General features: G+C 38.1%; 1 protein-coding gene across 8 annotated transcripts in view; it reads right to left on the reverse strand.

Moving 5' to 3' along the window:
• TSPAN12 (tetraspanin 12) overlaps positions 1-19820 on the reverse strand; it is a 106056-nt gene that overhangs the window by 33610 nt on the left and 52626 nt on the right. For 4 of the 8 annotated variants that reach the window (XM_074035867.1, XM_005550609.5, XM_065542503.1 and 1 more), the window contains one exon: positions 954-2846. The exons of the other annotated variants lie outside the window; for them this stretch is intronic. In XM_074035867.1, the coding sequence (XP_073891968.1) occupies positions 2541-2846 (306 nt within the window). In that variant the 3' untranslated portion in view covers positions 954-2540. Of the gene's footprint in view, positions 1-953; positions 2847-19820 lie in introns of those variants that run through there. 8 annotated transcript variants of the gene reach the window in all.

The following is a 19820-nucleotide window of genomic DNA, read 5'->3' on the forward strand; positions in this document are numbered from 1 at the left end:
GAAACAGTTAACAGTTTTGTTTGCAATGTACCCAAACAGTGAACTCCCTCAGCTCTACTGTATTAAATACACTTTTTTAACTCCCTTGCAGTTTTATTATTCCAGGTGCACTGCTACCATAAGAGGCTTTGTGGGCTATTGCTATAAATGTCATTCATTCCCATTAAGCAAGTGTATTATATACAAAATGATTGTCTAAATTTATGTTGACCATTCTAGAGGGTAGTAAATCAGGTAATACATCAAAATATCTGAGGTCTAAAAATGTAGAAAGCAACTTTTCTAATTTGAGGACTTTTCATTTTACTGAGTCCAACATATTATATGCTTGCTCTTTCTGTGACTGTAAGACATATTAAAAAAAGAAGCCGCTAAATTTGACCATTATACAAATAATTCAAACAAAACTCATAGATATCTATCTCAGTTACGTGGGTATTTTAGGTGAAATTACAGGGATTTGGGGCATTGAGGAAGTTATTAGAAGGGATGCTTTTGTCTCTGATTGAACAAGTACTGTACTCAGTTTTCATTAAAATCTATGGAAGATTTTAAATACGGCAGTCAATTTCAAGTATTGTATTCCTTGACTCATTTGAAGAGAATTTGAAATTAACTAAGAGACTCATATTCTCTTAAAAATTAATAATAGTTATAAAACTGTGATTATGCAAACATTGAAAAGATAAATTAACACAAATGGGCATATTTTTATATTATCTCAAACAAGTATATTATTTAACATTTAGCTAAAAAGCAAAAGTGAAAAATAAATGGGCATCTTTTTGACTCTTCTCAGTGAAAATACATACTCTTATAGGTCTGTTCTATAGTTTGGAAATCAATATTAATACTTTATGCAATCATTCTTTCTCATGTTTTTCTCCCTTTGATAATCTTCTCAAGTGGCTTAAGTGCTTGTAATGTATTAAAAAATAGGCACAGACAAGTCATTACTCTCTAGAAAATATTTATTGACACATTTTATTTTTCTTTCCATATTCTGAGAAATAAACAAAATACACAAAATACAGTAAAATGCACTTTTCCCATTTCAAATAAATATACTATACTCTTGTAAAAAATTTAATAATCTGTGTAATTTGCCACAGTATATTAATCAATGAAATAAAAGAAAGAATCTCTAAATTGTCACATGTTTTAATCATTCTCACAAGCATTTTTCTGGAGAAAAAGAACATTATTTTCTGTAGAATTATATTGACTTGGAGACTATTGCTTCTTGTTTGGAGAAGGCAAAGATAAGTTTTTAAAAAAGTGTTTAGTGTCAAAAAGAGTCTTCATTTGGGAGAAAAACAGCATACAAGTCCTTTCTGAATCAACTAAATTATGTGCAAATTTTCTTCTTAATACTTCCTAAAGACCAGACTACATTCTGAATAATGATTCCTATGTATCACACTGGTAATTTTCAAAATTAGTGGTTAAGTATTTAAATTAACAGTTATATGTGTAATATAAGCCCAGGACAGAATATTAAAGCTCTATTAACAGGAAAGGCTAAAAATAATGATGCCATACAGGACAAATTTTCCTTTTCATAATGGTTATTCTTAACATTATCAGAACTGAAATCTACTGAATTATACAGATTTAACACAGACTTATATACAAATAGATCCCTGATCAGTTTAAGACAATGTGTTAGCTTGCTCTTTTAAGTGGTAAGAATATTTTAGTAACCAGCAAAAATCACATTTAGGTAGTCACCAATATTGAAAGTTTTCTGATGTATAATTTATTTAGCATCAAAAGAATAGATCGCTGAGTAATAAAAGTTATTAGTATCTTCTAACTTCCTATGTTAGCATTTAATTAGTACTTTCTATACTAGTTGGTAGAAGTAAATCAACCTTTACTGTAGCTCCAGTTCCACCATATGTGACTCGTTTGTATGGATGCAGAAATGCTAATCAAACCACGCTGCCTCAAAACATAACTGTGTTCAGTCATACACAGGCTACACAGTGGGTATGACATTTGTCTTCAGCATTTTTTTTTTTTTTTTTTTTTTTTGGAGACAGAGTCTTGCTCTGTCGCCCGGGCTGGAGTGCAGTGGCCAGATCTCAGCTCACTGCAAGTTCCGCCTCCCGGGTTCACGCCATTCTCCTGCCTCAGCCTCCCGAGTAGCTGGGACTACAGGCGCCCGCCACCTCGCCCGGCTAGTTTTTTTTTTGTATTTTTTAGTAGAGACGGGGTTTCACCGTGTTAGCCAGGATGGTCTCGATCTCCTGACCTTGTGATCCGCCCGTCTCGGCCTCCCAAAGTGCTGGGATTACAGGCTTGAGCCACTGCACCCGGCCTGTCTTCAGCATTTTAAGGGCATCAGTTATTGTCCAGGTGGTGACTTATGACATGAAACTTTTCCCTCCTCATTTTAAAGCATAGAATAGTATATGCTTAGGTATTATTTTATGACAACATTTTTATTCTACCTGTTTCTGAAACACATAGTATGTACTCAAAAATTCACAAGTCTAATAAAACAAGTTTGTGTTTTTCTTCTGTGACTTTTCTTTTTATAACTCCTCCATCTCAAAGTGTGTGTTAAAGCTGTTTGCCATGGATGTGTGTTCAAAGATTCTTGACAGGCTTGGTTTCAACAGTTCTACTGAGGGACATGACAGGTGCTGAGAGTTCTCATTCTTCAAGGACATCATTTGGTCTGTCACAGGCTCCCTTCTATCATAATACAGAGCCCAGAGCAGAGTAATGGTGAGAATCATGGCCAGAATTTGTGTCACTCCAATGGAGATTCCCAGAAATCTCAGCACCTGCAGTTGTTTGGTTCCTCTCAAAAAGGAATACATTTTCTTCCCACAACCCTGTAAAAGAAATACACGGTCAACATTACTTTAGATATGTTAGAGAAGGCCAAAAATAGTTAATGAAAGCAAACAATCTGTATCAGTTAATGAAATCATTTGGATCATAAAGTTTAAGACAGTGGTTCTCAACAAGGAAAGCTGATGAGAAGAAGGAGAAAGGGAAGTGTGTAGCTTTTGAAAAGCCTGTCCAGCTGATTCCAATGAGCCAACCCCTTCTTTTGTCTTTCTCAAAACCTGAAGTTGAGACCCACTGGTATAAAACCCAACATCTAAAGCAGGGGTTGACTTACTTGTTTTCTTTTTTCAGATGGCCAGATAGTAAATATTTTGGGCTTTGTGGGCCATATGGTCTCTATGGCAACTACTCATCCCTGCCACTGTCACAAGAAAGCAGCCATAGACGGTAAGTGAATGAATGAATGTAGCTGGGTTCCAGTGAAACTTCAAACACACACAAAGGCATTAGGCCAGATCTGGCACACAATGTTCATGATTTAATAATACTTAACACTGATTTGGTAAAGTTGCTTCTCTGGCCACCTTAACCTATTTGATACAAACACAAGAAATTTGCACAAACACAGACATACACATACATTCTGTGGGAAACTAACATAGACATCACAAAGACAACTCACCAAAATTTAAGTATTTTTCAAACAGTTCCACTCAAATACTCTATGACAGCTCATTCACTCTTAGGTTTATGTGTCATTTTAATAAGCATTTTTAAATGACACAGTGATACAGCAGATAGAAATTATTTAGGCAGATAGTGAGGGTAAGAGTCCTTGGTGGAATTTTCCTTTTAACAAAAAGCAGCTCCAAAATCATTAAAAGAACTGCCTGAAAAATCGAGCTGTAGACATAGACAAGCAAGCGGGAAGCTTGCACAGGTGAATGCCAGCAGCTGTGCCAATAGAAAAAGGCTACCTGGGGGCCAGGTATGTTCAACATGGAGGCTCCATCTTCCCTTGTCTTTGTGTATACAGTAAAGAAACAGGTAACATGGTGCCAGCCAAGTACAGAACCCATCAGAATAATAAAAGATTAGGGTGGGGGTGGCCAGATTTTTATGCACCATGCAAATGGTACACCTGGTCCGACCAATCTTTCGTGCCCTGGTAAATCAGACTCTGCCTCCTCAAGATCATCTATAAAACCCGCTGCATTTTGCTGACCAGAAAACCCACTCAGGAACCCTCTCTGCAGGAGAGAGCTCTTCTCTTTTTGCGTCTATTAAACCTCCACTCTTAACCTCACTCCCTGTGTGTTCACATCCTTGATTTCCTTGGCCTGAGACAACTAACCTTGGGTATTACCCAGGATGGACGATGCCACTTCAACAGTATAGTATAATGGTTAAGATCATGAACTGCTACATGATTTGGGGCAAGTTACTTAATCTCTCTGTGCTTCAGTTTTCTTGTCTAAAAACATAGATGATAATAGTGCTTACCTGTCTGAGATGTTAGGAGGATTAAATGCACAGACACATTTTAACACTTAGGATAGTGCCTCATAAATGTTAAGAACCCAACAGGTACAATCTCTTGTCTCATATGTCAGTTCACAGATTATAAAGTAGAAAGATCAAATTAAAAATAGATGGAAAATCTATGATTAGCAGATATTAATGGAAAAATATGAGGCACAACACTTCATGAAAGAGTATGAAAATACCAGCAGCACAGCATTATGTCACCAGTGAGTACTTCTGCTCAGCTCTACCCTACAAGAGCAAGGTGGCTGCCACTGTTTTACAGGACAATGAGATAACTGTCCAAAATGATTACTTGCTACTGAGACATTAGATCATTAGCTTCCTGATGAAGCAGAGAAATGTTTTACATAGTTTGGGAAGAGTCACCTCAAAATTTGTTAAGTTAAAAAGGTTTGGCTTCAGACATCTGGAAAATAATTTGCATAGCAACTTCATTTAACATCATTACCAAATAATGTGGCACTATTTTCTCACATCTATCTTTGAAGAAATTGATATAAAACAGCCTTGGATCATGTTTAGCTGATTCCTTACCTATGTTCTCAGTACTTAGTACAAAAATGGACCTTTAGTGAATAAAGAATTAGCATGAATATATTAATATTTTAGTAATAATAATTATAACAGATTTCAGAATTAGAGGTAAACTGGCTGGGCGTGGTGGCTGACACCTGTAATCCCAGCACTTTGGGAGACCAAGGCGGGCAGATCACTTGAGGTCTGGAGTTCAAGACTAGTCTCGCCATCAGGTGAAACCCTGTCTCTACTAAAAATACAAAAATTAGCTGGGCATGGTGGTGCATGCCTGTAATCCCAGCTACTCTGGAGGCTGAGACATGAGAATTGCTTGAACCCAGGAGGCAGAGGTTGCAGTGAGCTGAGATTGCCCCACTGGACTCCAGCCTGGGCAACACAGTGAGACCCTGTCTCAAAACAAAACAAAGCAAAACAAAAAAAAGCAAACAAAAGAATTAGAGGTAAACCAAAGATACAAAATTCCAGTTGGGAGGAATAAGTTCAAGAGGTCTACAATACAACGTGGTGACTATAATTAATAACAATGTATTAGTTACTCAAAAAAGTAAACCATTCAATAAATATATATGCTGATGATTCAATTCTGTGAAATGCTGTCAGTAAATTACTTGATGTTTACGCTTTCAATAGTGTCTGGGGTTTACATTGTATCTCTATTGTCTTAAGATCTCCTACCCCTTTAGACTAATTCATTTTAAGTTAAGAAACTGTGCCAGAAAAGTAATATTTCCTTTTCAAATCTGGGAATAAAACAAGGCAGAGTTGATAATTAAGTAAAGTTTATTATGTTTCATATCTTGGCACTGTTCAAAGTCTATTTCAGTGTATCTTAAACAATCATATTTATTTTTAAAATGGTACAGTAAATTCTATCACCTAGGATGGTTGGGGAATGAGACCTATTAATACGGAACACTCTAGAATGGGAGGGGTCCTTGGAAGCAATGAATTCAACTTTTTATCTTTTAAAAACATGGCAAAAAAGCACTTGTACAGTGACATAGCAAAACTGGCATGGAAAGGACCTCCAAAGAATCTCTACTCATGTAAGCAATGAAAACACTGGCAAAAAAACTGTTAGCCTCAATTTTTCTAGAATTCTGGAAATTAACCAAAGTCTTGCAGCAATCTGAGGAGCGTTTATTCACGAAAAGCCGCCGAATCTCATTAGGAACAGCAAGCGCTATGGAATTTTCATTTGCCCTATTCCCATCCCTGCTCCCCTTGGTAGCCTGGAAAGCCAAGAGCCTGCAATCCTGGTGAGAACTGGCAGCCTAGCCGCCACCAGAGGGCGCAGAACGGGGTTGCAGCTCCTTCAAGGCCCCATTCCCAGACGATTGTTGTTGTATGGCTGATCTGGCGGTTCCCTGGAAGACCCCACTCAGAAGGATGTCTTTATTTGACCTGAACTTGAAGCTCGACTAGGGAAAGCCTCTGGTCCCTCCCCCCCCCGCCCCAGGAGGTTTCCGACGACAGTTAGAGGTAACTATTGATCTCTGAGGCTGCCTGAGGCAGTTGGTAACAGTTGTGCACAAGGGGGCTTGACAAAGCTCTGGCATATTCGTGGGGATCTCGGAAATTACACACATGAATAGGGCTGTGCTTAGATTCAGGGGCTGTGCATAGGCCCAGGAAAGATCTGCAAAGATCCTAAGATCTCTCCTCTGGCTGACCTTGAAGCTCTGTGCACCCTTGGTAAAGGCCAGGAGACTCGCTGGTTCTAGGTATCTAAGGCATCTAAGGAAATCTCTGTCCGTTCATTAACTGACCACTAAGCTAACTGAGCAGAAACTTCAGTGACCACATGTGACAAAGAATACAGCCTTTAGAGAATTCGTTTAGAAAATGCTATCGAACCAACAAATAAACAACAGCAAACGTTGGAGAGGTGGAAAAATCTGATTTTCTGAGTTGTCACATTATATTATTTAAAACATCCTGTTCTCTTAAAAAAAAAAAAAAAACAGTTATAAGACATGCAAACAAACAAGAAAGTATGACTCACAGGGGAATAAAAAAACAATGAATGAAACTGCAGTTCTAATGAGAGGGACTCCCCGCCTCACTAGACAGTCCTGTCCACACTGGAACAACACTAATTTTTAACAAGCACTTCCTTGTTGGAACCTGACTTCTTCGTAAGGAAGGATGCACTGGTTCTAACTCTGCTCTCAACCCTTCCCTTTTCCATAAGGTAGAGAGTCACAGCTGAAGAATTAATTATCTCTTTCCCTTTAACTATTCTCCTCTCCAGGCTAAATAGTCCTAGTCTTCAAGTTTTCCAAAAGATGTACACTTCATCATTCTGTCGATCCTTTTCTAGACTGTGTTGATTCTGTCAATGTTTCTTTGAAAATGACATTGATTTGTAACTTTAAAAAATATAAAATGCAATGAAATATTAAGACAATCAAGGTTATTGAAAATGACTTTGGATTCCAATGACAAAAAAAGCTTTTTCGGTTGCCCAGAAATGTAGACATGCAATTGTATTGACATTTCACATAGTTGGGACTTGGTGTCCTTCCAGATCACTGGTCCCTGAAGATTATCTTCACACTCAGGTAGGCAAGTATGCTTTATTCCAAGCAAAAGTCCTAGTTAGACTCCTCCATTTTTATGGCAAAATATCAGGTGATCATTTCCTCATTTTGTTTAAAAAGCATACAGGTAACTCCTCAAACAAGGCAGAATTTCAGTCCTTAAACTTGTCATCAGAATTCATTAAACTATATTTTATGCTTCTCTATCAAGAGTCTCTCCAAAAGAGGTGTCAACTACAGATTATCTAAAAGAAATGAAATCAGTTGACATTATAGGACTTTATGTCCATCCGTCAAACCAGGTCACCAAAATGTGCCAACTTGCAATATATTAACTTATGCTTTTGCATATTATTTTCTACCAAGGTATATTTTAAGGATATGTATTGGAAAACACCATAAGAAACTGCTCTATAAAATTTGTGAAAAATGATATTGAAGATATTTTTTCTCGATAAAGTAGTAGATATAAAATCCCACTGGATAAAATATTTAGAATTTTGCTCCCTTTGAGGTTAGAATGTTTGCTCTCCTAACATTAGAATTATGGTGATGATTGTATCTCCTTTTCACCCAGGCTGTCAGAAAGCTGAGAGGCAAACAGGACACTCAGCCACAGCAACTGTGTCTGTCTTCATGTTAAGCACATCTACTTACTCTTTCCTTTAACATTGACTTTCCAATTCTGTTTCTATTTTATTATTAATTTACTGTATTTTTGTTGTATACTGCCCTATATCCTTTAATAAATTCAATTTTAAAAGATAGAGTATAATTATATAAGGAAAAGCACAAATTTCTCTATAGTCATGCAATTAAATATTTCTTTGCTGACTCATTAGGCAGGTAGAAACTTGCAGCAGACAGGCGTTGATAAAATTAGTACATTTGTCCCCACCCATCTCATGTTGAAATAAAATCCACAGTGTTGGAAGCAGGGCCTGGTGGGAGGTGTTTAGATCACGGGGGTAGGTCCCTCATGAATGGCCATCCTCTTGGTGATAATGGAGTTCTCACAAGATCTGTTTCTTTAAAGTGTGTGTTTATTGCAGCACTATTCACAATAGCAAAGACTTGGAACCAACCCAAATGTCCATCAGTGACAGACTGGATTAAGAAATTGTGGCACATATACACCATGGAATACTATGCAGCCATAAAAAAGGATGAGTTCATGTCCTTTGTAGGGACATGGATGCAGCTGGAAACCATCATTCTCAGCAAACTATCGCAAGAACAGAAAACCAAACACCGCATGTTCTCACTCATAGGTGGGAACTGAACAATGAGAACACTTGGACACAGGAAGGGGAACATCACACACCGGGGCCTGTTGTGGGGAGCGGGGAGGGGTGAGGGATAGCATTAGGAGATATACCTAATGTAAATGACGAGCTAATGGGTGCAGCACACCAACATGGCACATGTATACGTCTGTAACAAACCTGCACGTTGTGCACATGTACCCTAGAACATAAAGTAGAAAAAAAAAAAAAAACTGCATAGCACCGCCCTCCATCTCTGTCTCCTATTCCCGCTTTGGCCATGTGATGTGCCTGCTGCCGCTTTGCTTTCTACCATGCTCAAAGCTCCTTGAGGCCTTCCCAGGGGCAGAAGCCATTATCACTTACCCTTCCTGTACAGCCTGCAGAACCATAAGCCAATTAAACCCCTATTCTTATAAATTACCCAGTCTCAGGTATTTATTTGTAGCAGTGCAAGAATTGCCTAACATAGGTGTCATGCTGAATATCAGTGAATCATTTTCACAAGTACTTAAAGTTAAGAACCAACTTTGCAAAGAATAGTTCTCTTCTTGAGAGGACAGTCAGTATGTTTCCAGATGTGTCTGTGTAAGATGATTGACCTCCTCAGTCACTCTGTAAATTCTTCATTGAAATAGCTCCAGGGTTTTCTTTCTGTTCTGAATCATTCTTATTGAAGTAATTCAACCTGAACATAACCCTGAGCATATTTTGAGCCAGTCAAATAATTATGCATAAGGTTTACATTTTTCAGTGTGAGCTTGTCTTGAAAAGTAAGACATTAAGTCTAGATAAAAAACATAGATGTGTTCATATGTATTGATTATACTATTTATAGATATTTAGCTGCATAAACAAACATTTCTGTAGAGTAAAAAGAGAGACAAATGATACAATTCAAAACTGCATTTCATTTCACAAAGAGTATTTTATTCAGAATAGGAAAGAACCGAAGTTTGCTTAGTTGCTTTTCTCAAAATAAAATACTCTGAATTAATTTTACTTGAAAATGTTTTCTTCCTAAAAAAAGGTAGGTTAGCCCTATGTTAATAACTTCAGATAATTCAAAGGTATGAATAAGACACGTTGGCCAACCTACTTTACTTGCTACGATATTAAAATTCTTGTCAACCATTAGCTATAAATAATAACACTACCTTTATCAAAAGAAAAATCACAAATCCCCTACATTTCCTAGAATCTATTTGAAAGCATGTCAGGATGCCTCATTTCACTTGAGGAAATTATACACTTGAAATTATTCTCTGATCTATCTCCAAAATGAGTTTCTAAAATTGGAAGAACACCCATGGCTTTTCAGTACTCAATATTCACAGGCCACATCAAAAAGTCGGGCAGCCTTTTAATGTGCTTACCAAGATAAAGTATAAATAAAATCTAGGTGCCAATACATGCCAATATTAATGTTTTTGTAAATAAACATCACTCTCAAGTTTGAAATACCTATATCGATTATCAGATGCAAATATACAATCTTCAATCCTCTTTCTTCTGGAATTGAGGTAAATGATAGCAGTTAATGAGCTCACAAGATTTAAACAGGTTAGAGCAAAAGTTCTCCACTGATAATCTTAAGCTCTGCAGGGAAATAATGCTTCCTTTAAAAAAAGCAGCAAGCAATAAAATTCACTACAAGACTTTCTGTTCTTTAGCTGTCTCTTAGGAGAACAGAAAGATAACTAAATCTGTGCATAGAAAATGCAGTAGAAAAAAGTCATCTTATTATTTCTTAATATATGAAAGATCTTCATATCTCATTTAACCCTCACAATACCCCTATTACATAGGTAGAATAAAGAAACGTAAAAGACTGCAGTTACTGATCATTTTTCATTTTTACCAAAAAAAATGTAGTTACAAAGAGGCTAAAGTCAAAAAACCCGGAAGGCTCCATGCTCACTAGTTAGGTCAGTTCCAGCAGGCTGACGGAGCAGAGTTTATTCACAAACCCCTCCTGCGCACATTTTCTCTCATGGGGGCCCATTTGGGTACCTTAAATTTGCATCTATAAGAAGTTGGAGGGTGTTAAAACAAGCAAAGAGAGAAACTGGACCAAGTCCCAAAAACTTTGACCTGAAAATCTACCTTCAGCCAGCACAAACGCACATAACCAGAAAATACACACTTCCCTGTCATTTCAAGCAAAACTAAGGGCAATTTAGCTAGTTAAAAATCTAATCATAGATCAATACATTTTCTACTTACTTCAATAAATACCTTAATAAATTATTGTTATTATTGTCATCAGCTACCACTGTGGTAAGTGGTATACTAACAGTTTCTCATATCATATCTCAATTTATCTTTGTATATTACAATGATGTGGGTACTATTAATATCTTAGTAGAGATAAGGGAACTGGGATGTAGAAGAAAAAAATTTCGACACTCAGCTTGCCCTTTACCATGTAGTCACCATCTCAAAACTTCAGTATCTCTGCCCTTAAGTGTTGGCAGGTCACAGAGTTCTGTCCTTGGCTGCATGTATTGCATCATTTCCTGGTGTGGTCTTATTTCCCTCCATACCTTCATTGCCTCATGTACACTGATGACACCTGTGTAAACTTAGTCCATCCACCCACCTACCCACCCAGTCTGTCCTCCATTTGATCCACAGTAATTAATGTTTATATAAGAACATAACTTCCGGCCAGGCACAGTGGCTCACGCCTGTAATCCCAACACTTTGGGAGGCTGAGGCAGGCAGACCACGAGGTCAGGAGATCAAGACCATCCTGGCTAACATGGTGAAACCCCGACTCTACTAAAAATACAAAAAAATTAGCCCGGCTTGGTGATGGGCGCCTGTAGTCCCAGCTACTCAGGAGGATGAGGCAGGAGAATGGCATAAACCCAGGCGGTGGAGCTTGCAGTGAGCCGAGATCGCACCACTGCACTAAAGCCTGGGTGAAAGAGCGAGTGAGACTCCATCTAAAAAGAAAAAAAGAAAAAAAAAAACAAAGAAAGAAATGGAACATAGCTTCCTAGCCAGACCACATTTTCCAGCCTCCCTTGCAGCTAAGCAAAGCCATGTGAGTTCCTGCCAACAAAATCTGAATAGTGGTGATGAGTGTAGGCCTTCATGCATTGGGAGTTCTCCTTCTCACTCTCTCTCCATAACTAGAACTGGAGACCAACTTTGGAAGACAAGGTATTTAAAAGGCAAAGTTGTCTCCTCATTCTGGCCCCTGGATGAACTTGTGCAGCAGAGCTGCCTGGAGGTGTAGATCAGGTCATTGGTCTATGAAAGAGAAATAAACTCCCAGCTTATCCAAGTCATTGTATTTTGAGTTAGCACTTTCCTTAATGAGTACACACAAAATCTGTATCTCTATCTGAGTTCTGTCTCTGAAGCCCATATTGCCTCCTGGGTTTCTGCAAACGGAATACCTGACAAGAACCTTAAATCCAGTATTTCCAAAAGGAAATTAATCAACTCTAACCTCTCCCTTCAGTAAATGGCTTCCTCATCTGTGAGAGTCCAAATCAAAGTCAAGAATGCTTGCAAGTTCCCTGTCGTTCACTCCCACAGCCAATTTATAAGCCAGTCCTGTTCATTCTACCGCTGACATATCTTTCACATTCATTCCTTCCTCTCCATACTAAACGCCACAACCTGAATTCCAGCCCCTACCATAGCATGAGTTATCTGCTACAGTTTCCTACCTCAATTTCTCTGCCTTAAGACCCAGTCTTCAGCTTAAATTCCCCACCTCAACTCATTCTCTACAATGCCAACAGCATGATGTTTAAGCTTAAATCTAAAACTGTTATTTCGTAAGGTAGCTTTTCAGGTCAAAATACTATCATGGCTTTCACATCCATAAATTTTAAGGGCAAAATTTTCAAGTCTCTACTAATAGAGTCCAAAAGGAAATATCATTTGATTGAATAGAGAATAGAGAACAGGAAACTCACAATTGAATGATGTCGAGAAAGAGAGTGAAAGAGAAGAAGAATGCATTTGCATACCTGAAACAAAACTGGCAGAATGGTTTAAGACCTGATATGATCAAGTAAAGCCTGAAGATAAAAACGGATCTTTCCCCCTACCAAACCCAAACTGATCCCGCAGGGCTTTGAATGATAAAACAAATACCACCGCAAGTCAGAGTCAACCAGATCCCATCAGCAGCTACTTGCAGAGGAGATAATGAAATCAGCAGAGAGACAGGAGGGAACATCTTTGACTTTATATAAAAGAACCCTGAGAATGGAAATTCTTGAGGTATTCCATCTAAATAAGCACTGAGCCTGCAAACTGCAAACTACCTACCGTTGACTGTCTGAGCAGGAGGCTTTATGGATGTTTATCTGAGAACAAACTTTCATTATTAAAAAATCAGAATCCTATGACTACATTGTCCTAAACCGTCTTTTTATAGTAATGCCTCAAATTTGTGAATATGTTTCCCTTTTTATTTGGCAACTATTCACAGACTTCAGTATAAAATATCCACGTATTATCAGGACGTACAGGACTCTTCAGAATTCAGCCCCTGCCCTCTGTATCCCTGTAAACGTGGCCCTTCTCACAACCCGTGCTCCAGCCGTGCTCTCTTGCTTCCAGCTCTAACTTTGCCCCATTGCTTCTTGGCTGGGAATGCCCTTTTCAGCCCTGTGCCACCCTAATATTTTCTGCATGTGGCTTACGGATACTTATTCGTTAAGATTAGAAGCCCAAAGAGTTACTTCCACTGCTATGTGTTCCCATTGTGTATCTCAGTCATAAAGACAATGGCAATTAAGGGTTGCCTGCTGTGTCTCATGCTCTCTTTTTTTGTGCCGACTTAAAGATTTTCTAATTCCTACCTTTTCTTTTAGTCACTGAAGTGGGGAATCTGTTCTAGGCAGACTTGACCAACTTCCATGTTGGTGTAACTAGCCAGTACCTACCTAGCTAGAGGTCTAAGCTATGACCTCTCACTCCCTGTGTTGGCCTTCTCTTTTAATACTTGCCCCTAATTTTTTGTTTCAAGTGTGGCAATTTACTTGGTCTGAAGTAGAATCCTACTAATAACCAGAGAGCTGGGTTGTCTGGGAAAAAACAATTGACCTTATATCTAGGTGGAGCTTGCCAGAAGGCCAAGTCCACCCCCAATCATGGCCTTTTATTCCCACACCACTCTGTCAGGTCTCCACTTATGGCTCAGGAGTGATGAGGAAACATTTATGATAATATAATGTTGTATATGAAAATTATAAAGCAAAAGTTATTTCTGTCAGTCAAAACAAATAGACATACACTATTGGCTCATCTTTCTAATTGGTCAAAGATGTTAGCAGGAAAGGAGTGTTAACAAAAAGTGTTGAGAACTAAAACATCGCCCAGAAAAAAAGATTGGTTACAAAACAAATATCATTTGCCAAGGACAGCAGAGTATAGAGGAGACAGGTGAGGGCAGTATTTCTAATCAGGATGAGGGCTCAGAGTGTGAATTCATGACTCTCAACTCAAACATCGTACAACACTCAACTGAGAGAATAAAACCCTCAAACAGCCCATCCCATATGGTTCACCACTGATAAAGTTTCTCTCCATGACCAAACTCTATTTAAGCTCCACTGAGTTCTTTTTCAACCGAACCTTGACGTTTGGACTTTGGAGTTTGTCTCTGCATTGTTCAATTTTGGCAAGAATCTTGGTAAGTTGGTTTACGGAGACTCCTCATTCTTCATACTTTATCATCCTTGATATCTAACTGACTTCTTCCTTCTCCACCCATCGTCCAAGAGATGTCTCATCACCCTGGCCTGCCTTCAGTACAAGTCTTGTTAGGTAAGGTTTGCCAGAATCTCATCCCTCACCATGTTTCCTCTTAATGATTTTCCATCCTCTGACCCCCAACCTGTTCCTTGACTATAAATTCCCACTTTCCCATGTTATATTCTGAATTGAGCCTAATCTGTCTCCCCTACTGCAAGACCACACTGCAGTGGCCTTAATCCTATCCCGATAATCGCCGCTGAAATAAAGTTTTCCTCATCATCATTTTTTGTTTTTGAGACAAAGTCTCACTCTGTCGCCCAGGCTGGAGCACAGTGGCACAATCTAGGCTCACTGCAAGCTTCCCCGCCTAGGTTCACATCCCAGGTTTGAGGAGATTCTCCTTCACCTCCCAGGTTTAAGCGATTCTCCTGCCTCAGCCTCCCAAGTAGCTGGGACTATAGGCAGGCACCACAGAATCCAGCTAATTTCTGTATTTTTAGTAGAGTTAGGACTTCATCATGTTGGGCTGATCTAGAACTCCTGACCACAAGTGATCCACCTGCTTCAGCCTCCCAAAGTGCTGGGAATACAGGCGTGAACCACCGTAACCGGCTCCTTATCATCTTTAACGAGTGTCATTAAATGATTTGTTTTTTCTTTAGCAACGTGAGCTACCCTCACTTCTGACCTGGAGTAGCACCTCTACAAGTCTGTTTGCCTCCTGTGAGCACTGGTAACCCACACCCACTTGTCATCATGCGGTTCTTTTTCCTGTAAGCCAAGACTCAGAGAAGAAGGTCACGTCCCTTCACAACCACACCCCTGTACTTCCCAATTTCCTTTATTCATCGATGTTTTCTAGCACTGGGAGAGAAATAAATAAACTTATAAAGAGGCACACATGGGTTTGCCAAAGTAGAAATTATTAAGATTATTTAAAACTCACAACCAACACACAGAACACAGAAAGTCTAAGGGTCTAAAGGAAAGGTGTCCCAAAGGCACACAAGTGTGGAGGACATGTCTGTGTCCAGCCCTTACATATATCTGCGGGAATACTACTTTTCTGAAGAAGCATCCAATATATTTGAACAGAAGAAAGCTTCTAACTACTAAACAAAGAAACGTGTCTCTGGAGGTATATTTTAGTTGACGCTCTGTCCCTCTTTGTTTTACATTTTGAGTCAGTCCATTTGAAGCAGAGCCTGTTGTGAGCCTGTTTACTTCCATTTATTTTTCTTGACGTAGCACAGAGAGGAGGAAAATGGCATTTCAGCCTTTTAGAGGGGCTGTTTATGCTAAGTTTCCTATCTGAGACAGTAAGTGCTGCAACTATTCTTTACAACTGTGTTTTTTCATTCTTTTACATGTGGAACCCCAAGAAGAGCTGATGAAAGCTATGGCTCTTATTTCCTAGAAAAAAAAAATGGATATAAAATGTTGGAAACAATTTTTGCAGTATCACTTTTTCCTTGAAGTCCATCCAAGAAGAGCCCCGGTCCCTGGGCAAGAGGTTGAGAGTCCCTGCTCTATAAAGACTGATTTTCTAACTGCTGTCTTTATGTCTTTGATTTATGCTTCTCTTCTCCAAATCAAGTCAAGACACTGCACTACAGTAACCGATATGATGAAAAACTCAGCATGTGAGAAAAGACAAGAGATACCATAGGCTTGTGCTTTGCCAACTTAAATCTGAGTCTGATATTTTGCCAAGGCCAAGTCTTACACCTCGCATTTAGAGTGTGGTTACACAGGTGATTCCAAAGAACATGGGAGTGGGCTGTCAGCAATCACGGGCCCAGACCACTCAAGGGTGGGCCTTTATACTTGCAGTTTCCTCGGCCAAAAACACTGTTCCCCAGCATGGCTGCTTCAACTGGTCTCAGTTCACATATCACCCACACAGAAGAGGGTCTATTCCTAACAATCTATCTTAAGTAACTCCCTCACCAACAAAACTGCAGCACATTACCCTGTTCAGTTTTCAAAGTGCTTACCATCACCTGAAATTATTTTCTATTGCTGTTTTTTCTTCTTGTTAAACGTATGTATCCATAACCAGAATATAATTTACAAAGGAGCAGAAATTTTTGTCTGCAACACTCTCCACTATATACCTAGCATTTAGAAGAGCAAATGGAACCCAGCAGGCAATCACAAAATATTCTGAATGAATATTGGTTATCCTATCATCATTTTGAATGAGTGAATGTGATAGTTCCAAACTGAGGGTCAGAGGTATTTTCATTACAGATTTTTAAACGTATACTTTAATATAAGTTTGTAGCTTATTATGGATATTTGAAGAGCTGTGTGCCAAACCTAACAAGGCTCCTGAATATTTCTAAATGTGCAATTGTCGCTATATTTCTGCTGTCATTTTTCACAGGTTTCCAAATGCGTCATAAAATATTATTGGGTCAGGGACCATGCAGGCCACCAGATGGTTGAGAATGATTTATTTCCTTGATTTCAGACTACTGAAGAATGATTGCAGGAAGAAAGCCAGTTTTTATCTCTGAGCTTACAGAATATGAAAGATAAGAGAGACCTTGTGGTTCATCTAGTCTGGATTCATTCTTAATTTAAAAAACCATTCTACACTACCAATGACATGGTTATCTGACCTTGACTCCAATATTTTTAGTGATGAGACACTCGTTATTTTACAAGATAACCTGTCTCACAATTGGACGGATTTTGATGAGCAAGGTCTTCCTTCTATTGATTCAAAATTTCCTTCCTGTAACTTCTGGCCCTTGGAGCAACAATGTGTAAGTCTAGTTCCTGTTCTGAATTATGAACTTTGAAATATTTGAAGACATCTCAACTATCTCCCTTCAGTGCTCTCAACTTCTGAATAAACATCCCAAATACCTCCAGCTGTTCCTCACTTATTTCTCCCTTTAGAACCCTCATCTTCCTACTGAACGATCTCTGGACACACTGTAATTAGGAAACATATGTTCTCCAGGGCAAAGTGGAATTATGTCTTATTTTTAATTATAGATTTAATTGTACTTATGCCATAAAACTACTATATGATCCTCTTTTGTAAGTCAACTATGCATATAATTGCATACTATATCATTACCAATATCAGTATATGTTATTAGTTGTAAAACGCAAAAGCAGGTTACTCTGATATAATAAGCCCCCATCTTAGCTGGAAGTCTGTGTCTAAAGAACATCTCATGGCTGACAATGCCAGCTTACTATTAAAATTCTTTAGATAAAAATATGAGAAATTTTCAAAATAATCTGGGCTATCAACTTGCACATGCACAATAGTATGGCTTGTTTCAATTTCAAAATTCATGGAGCAAGCAATTATAGATAGCCTGAAAGTAAAGCATCCCATTATAAAGTAGTATTATTAGTAAAAACAATCTAAGACAAACCAGTAAAGATGAATTGTATTTTTACAACAATAAAATTATATTAAATGTTTAATGAAGGACAGTCTTCAGCTAAATAAAGTAAAACTGAAGAGAATTAGTCCATATTCAGACTTTATGGGAAGATCTGGTAAGTTGATCTCATGATCAATAGTAGTTATAATCATAGCATCAGTATTAATCCCTAAAGCAGATACAAATTATATCATAATGTTGTGGCCCAATAATTGTCCATATTGACTTACTACTGGTAAAAACTAGCAGATGGACAATTCACACTAGGAAATTTAGTAGGTTTCAATTTACACATCTATACTTCTACCTGTACTGTTCTTTTAATGTCTAATAGTGAGTTATAGTATATTTGAATATCCATAATATATTTCTATATAATACTACCTCAGAAATATTAGTACTGTTTTCTGTTTTATGGAATAAGCAGGAGTTTGCTGCATTTATTAGTTGATGATTGCTACTACAAACACTAGCCAATATTTAGCTTTCACACAAAACAAAAGAACTAGGTTCAGTGCCATAATCACTGAAGAACCTACAGACACTAACCCAACAACTTTCTGTTCAATAAACTATATCTTGTGTATTCGTTTTCATTCAAAGCCAAATGTTTCTAAACAAAGTATGTATAAAACAGTAACATCCAAACACAATGCTTCTCAGCAGTGTGAGTATGACAAAAAGTATTCTGATCATCTTTTAAAATAAAAAGCCTGAATTATTCAATTGTTTCCATAATCCTTGTGATCGGTTGCATTATGTCCTCCCAAAATTCATATGTTAAAGAGCTTAGTACCTCAGAATGTGATCCTATTGGAACGTAGGATTGTTGCAGATGTAACTAAGATGAGGTCTGACTGGAGGAAAGTGGGCCCCTTGTCCAATATGACTGTTGTTCTTATAAAAAGGGAAAATTTGGAGACACACACACAAGGAGAACACCATGTGAAGATGAAACAGATCAGGGTGATGCTTCTAAAAGACGAGGAACCGGGAAAATTGTCAGCACACCACCAGAAGCTAGGAGAGAAGCATCAACCCTGCAGACACCTTAATCTTGGAGTTAGCCTCCTGAAACCTGAGACAATAAATTTACATTGTCGGAGCCACTCAGTTTGTGGGACTTTGTTATGGCAGCTCTAGGAAATTATAACAGTTTTTAAACTCCTAAAAAATACTTGGCACTCTCCTTTGGGGCATGCCTTCAGAGTCCAAAGCACTTTATTTTGGATATCCTTAAATGGTGACATATTCTTGTCCTCTGAGATATGAGTAACAGCCCAGAGTTACTGAATATAATGGATCACTTGTGTAGGTAGTACAGCATTCTTTTAATTAATTACAACATCCAAATTAATTAATTTACAATATAAATTGACTGCCCATCTCAACAACTGCTTTGGCAGACAGTCTAAGAGATGCTTTGAATGGTAGTATTCCTAGGGAAAAAAAGTATAGCCTCCTAAGATAACTACCTTGAAATATATCAAAATGCATGTATTATAAATCCTGATGTAGTTTGTGTTCATTCTTTATAGCCCTACTATATATACATGCTTTATATTATGAATAGTGTGAGCAGCACCTTGTGATACCAGGTACTTGACTAAAGATGTATCTGGGGAATGATCCCAACCCCTTAGCCTAAGCAGTTTCCCTTCTATCTGATTCACATTTTGCATTTCCATTCCAGATAAATACTGCCTAACAAAACTTTCTGTGATGAAGGAAATGTCTTATATCTGCATTGTCCAGGACAGGGGCCACTAGTCACAAGCGGCAGTTGAGCACTTGAGATGTAGCTCGTGCAACAGAGGAATAGACATTTAATTTTCATTAATTTTAATTCAAATGGTCACATGTAGCTATTTGGCTATCGTACAGGACAGTGCAGTCTTAGATTTTAATTTGAAAATAGAATGTTACTGCTAACAAAGTTTGAAAATCACCAGTAAAAATGAATGAATAGGAAAACTTCT

Source organism: Macaca fascicularis, chromosome 3 (genome assembly GCF_037993035.2).
Source record: "Macaca fascicularis isolate 582-1 chromosome 3, T2T-MFA8v1.1".
In the NCBI taxonomy this organism is placed as follows: Eukaryota; Metazoa; Chordata; class Mammalia; order Primates; family Cercopithecidae; genus Macaca; species Macaca fascicularis.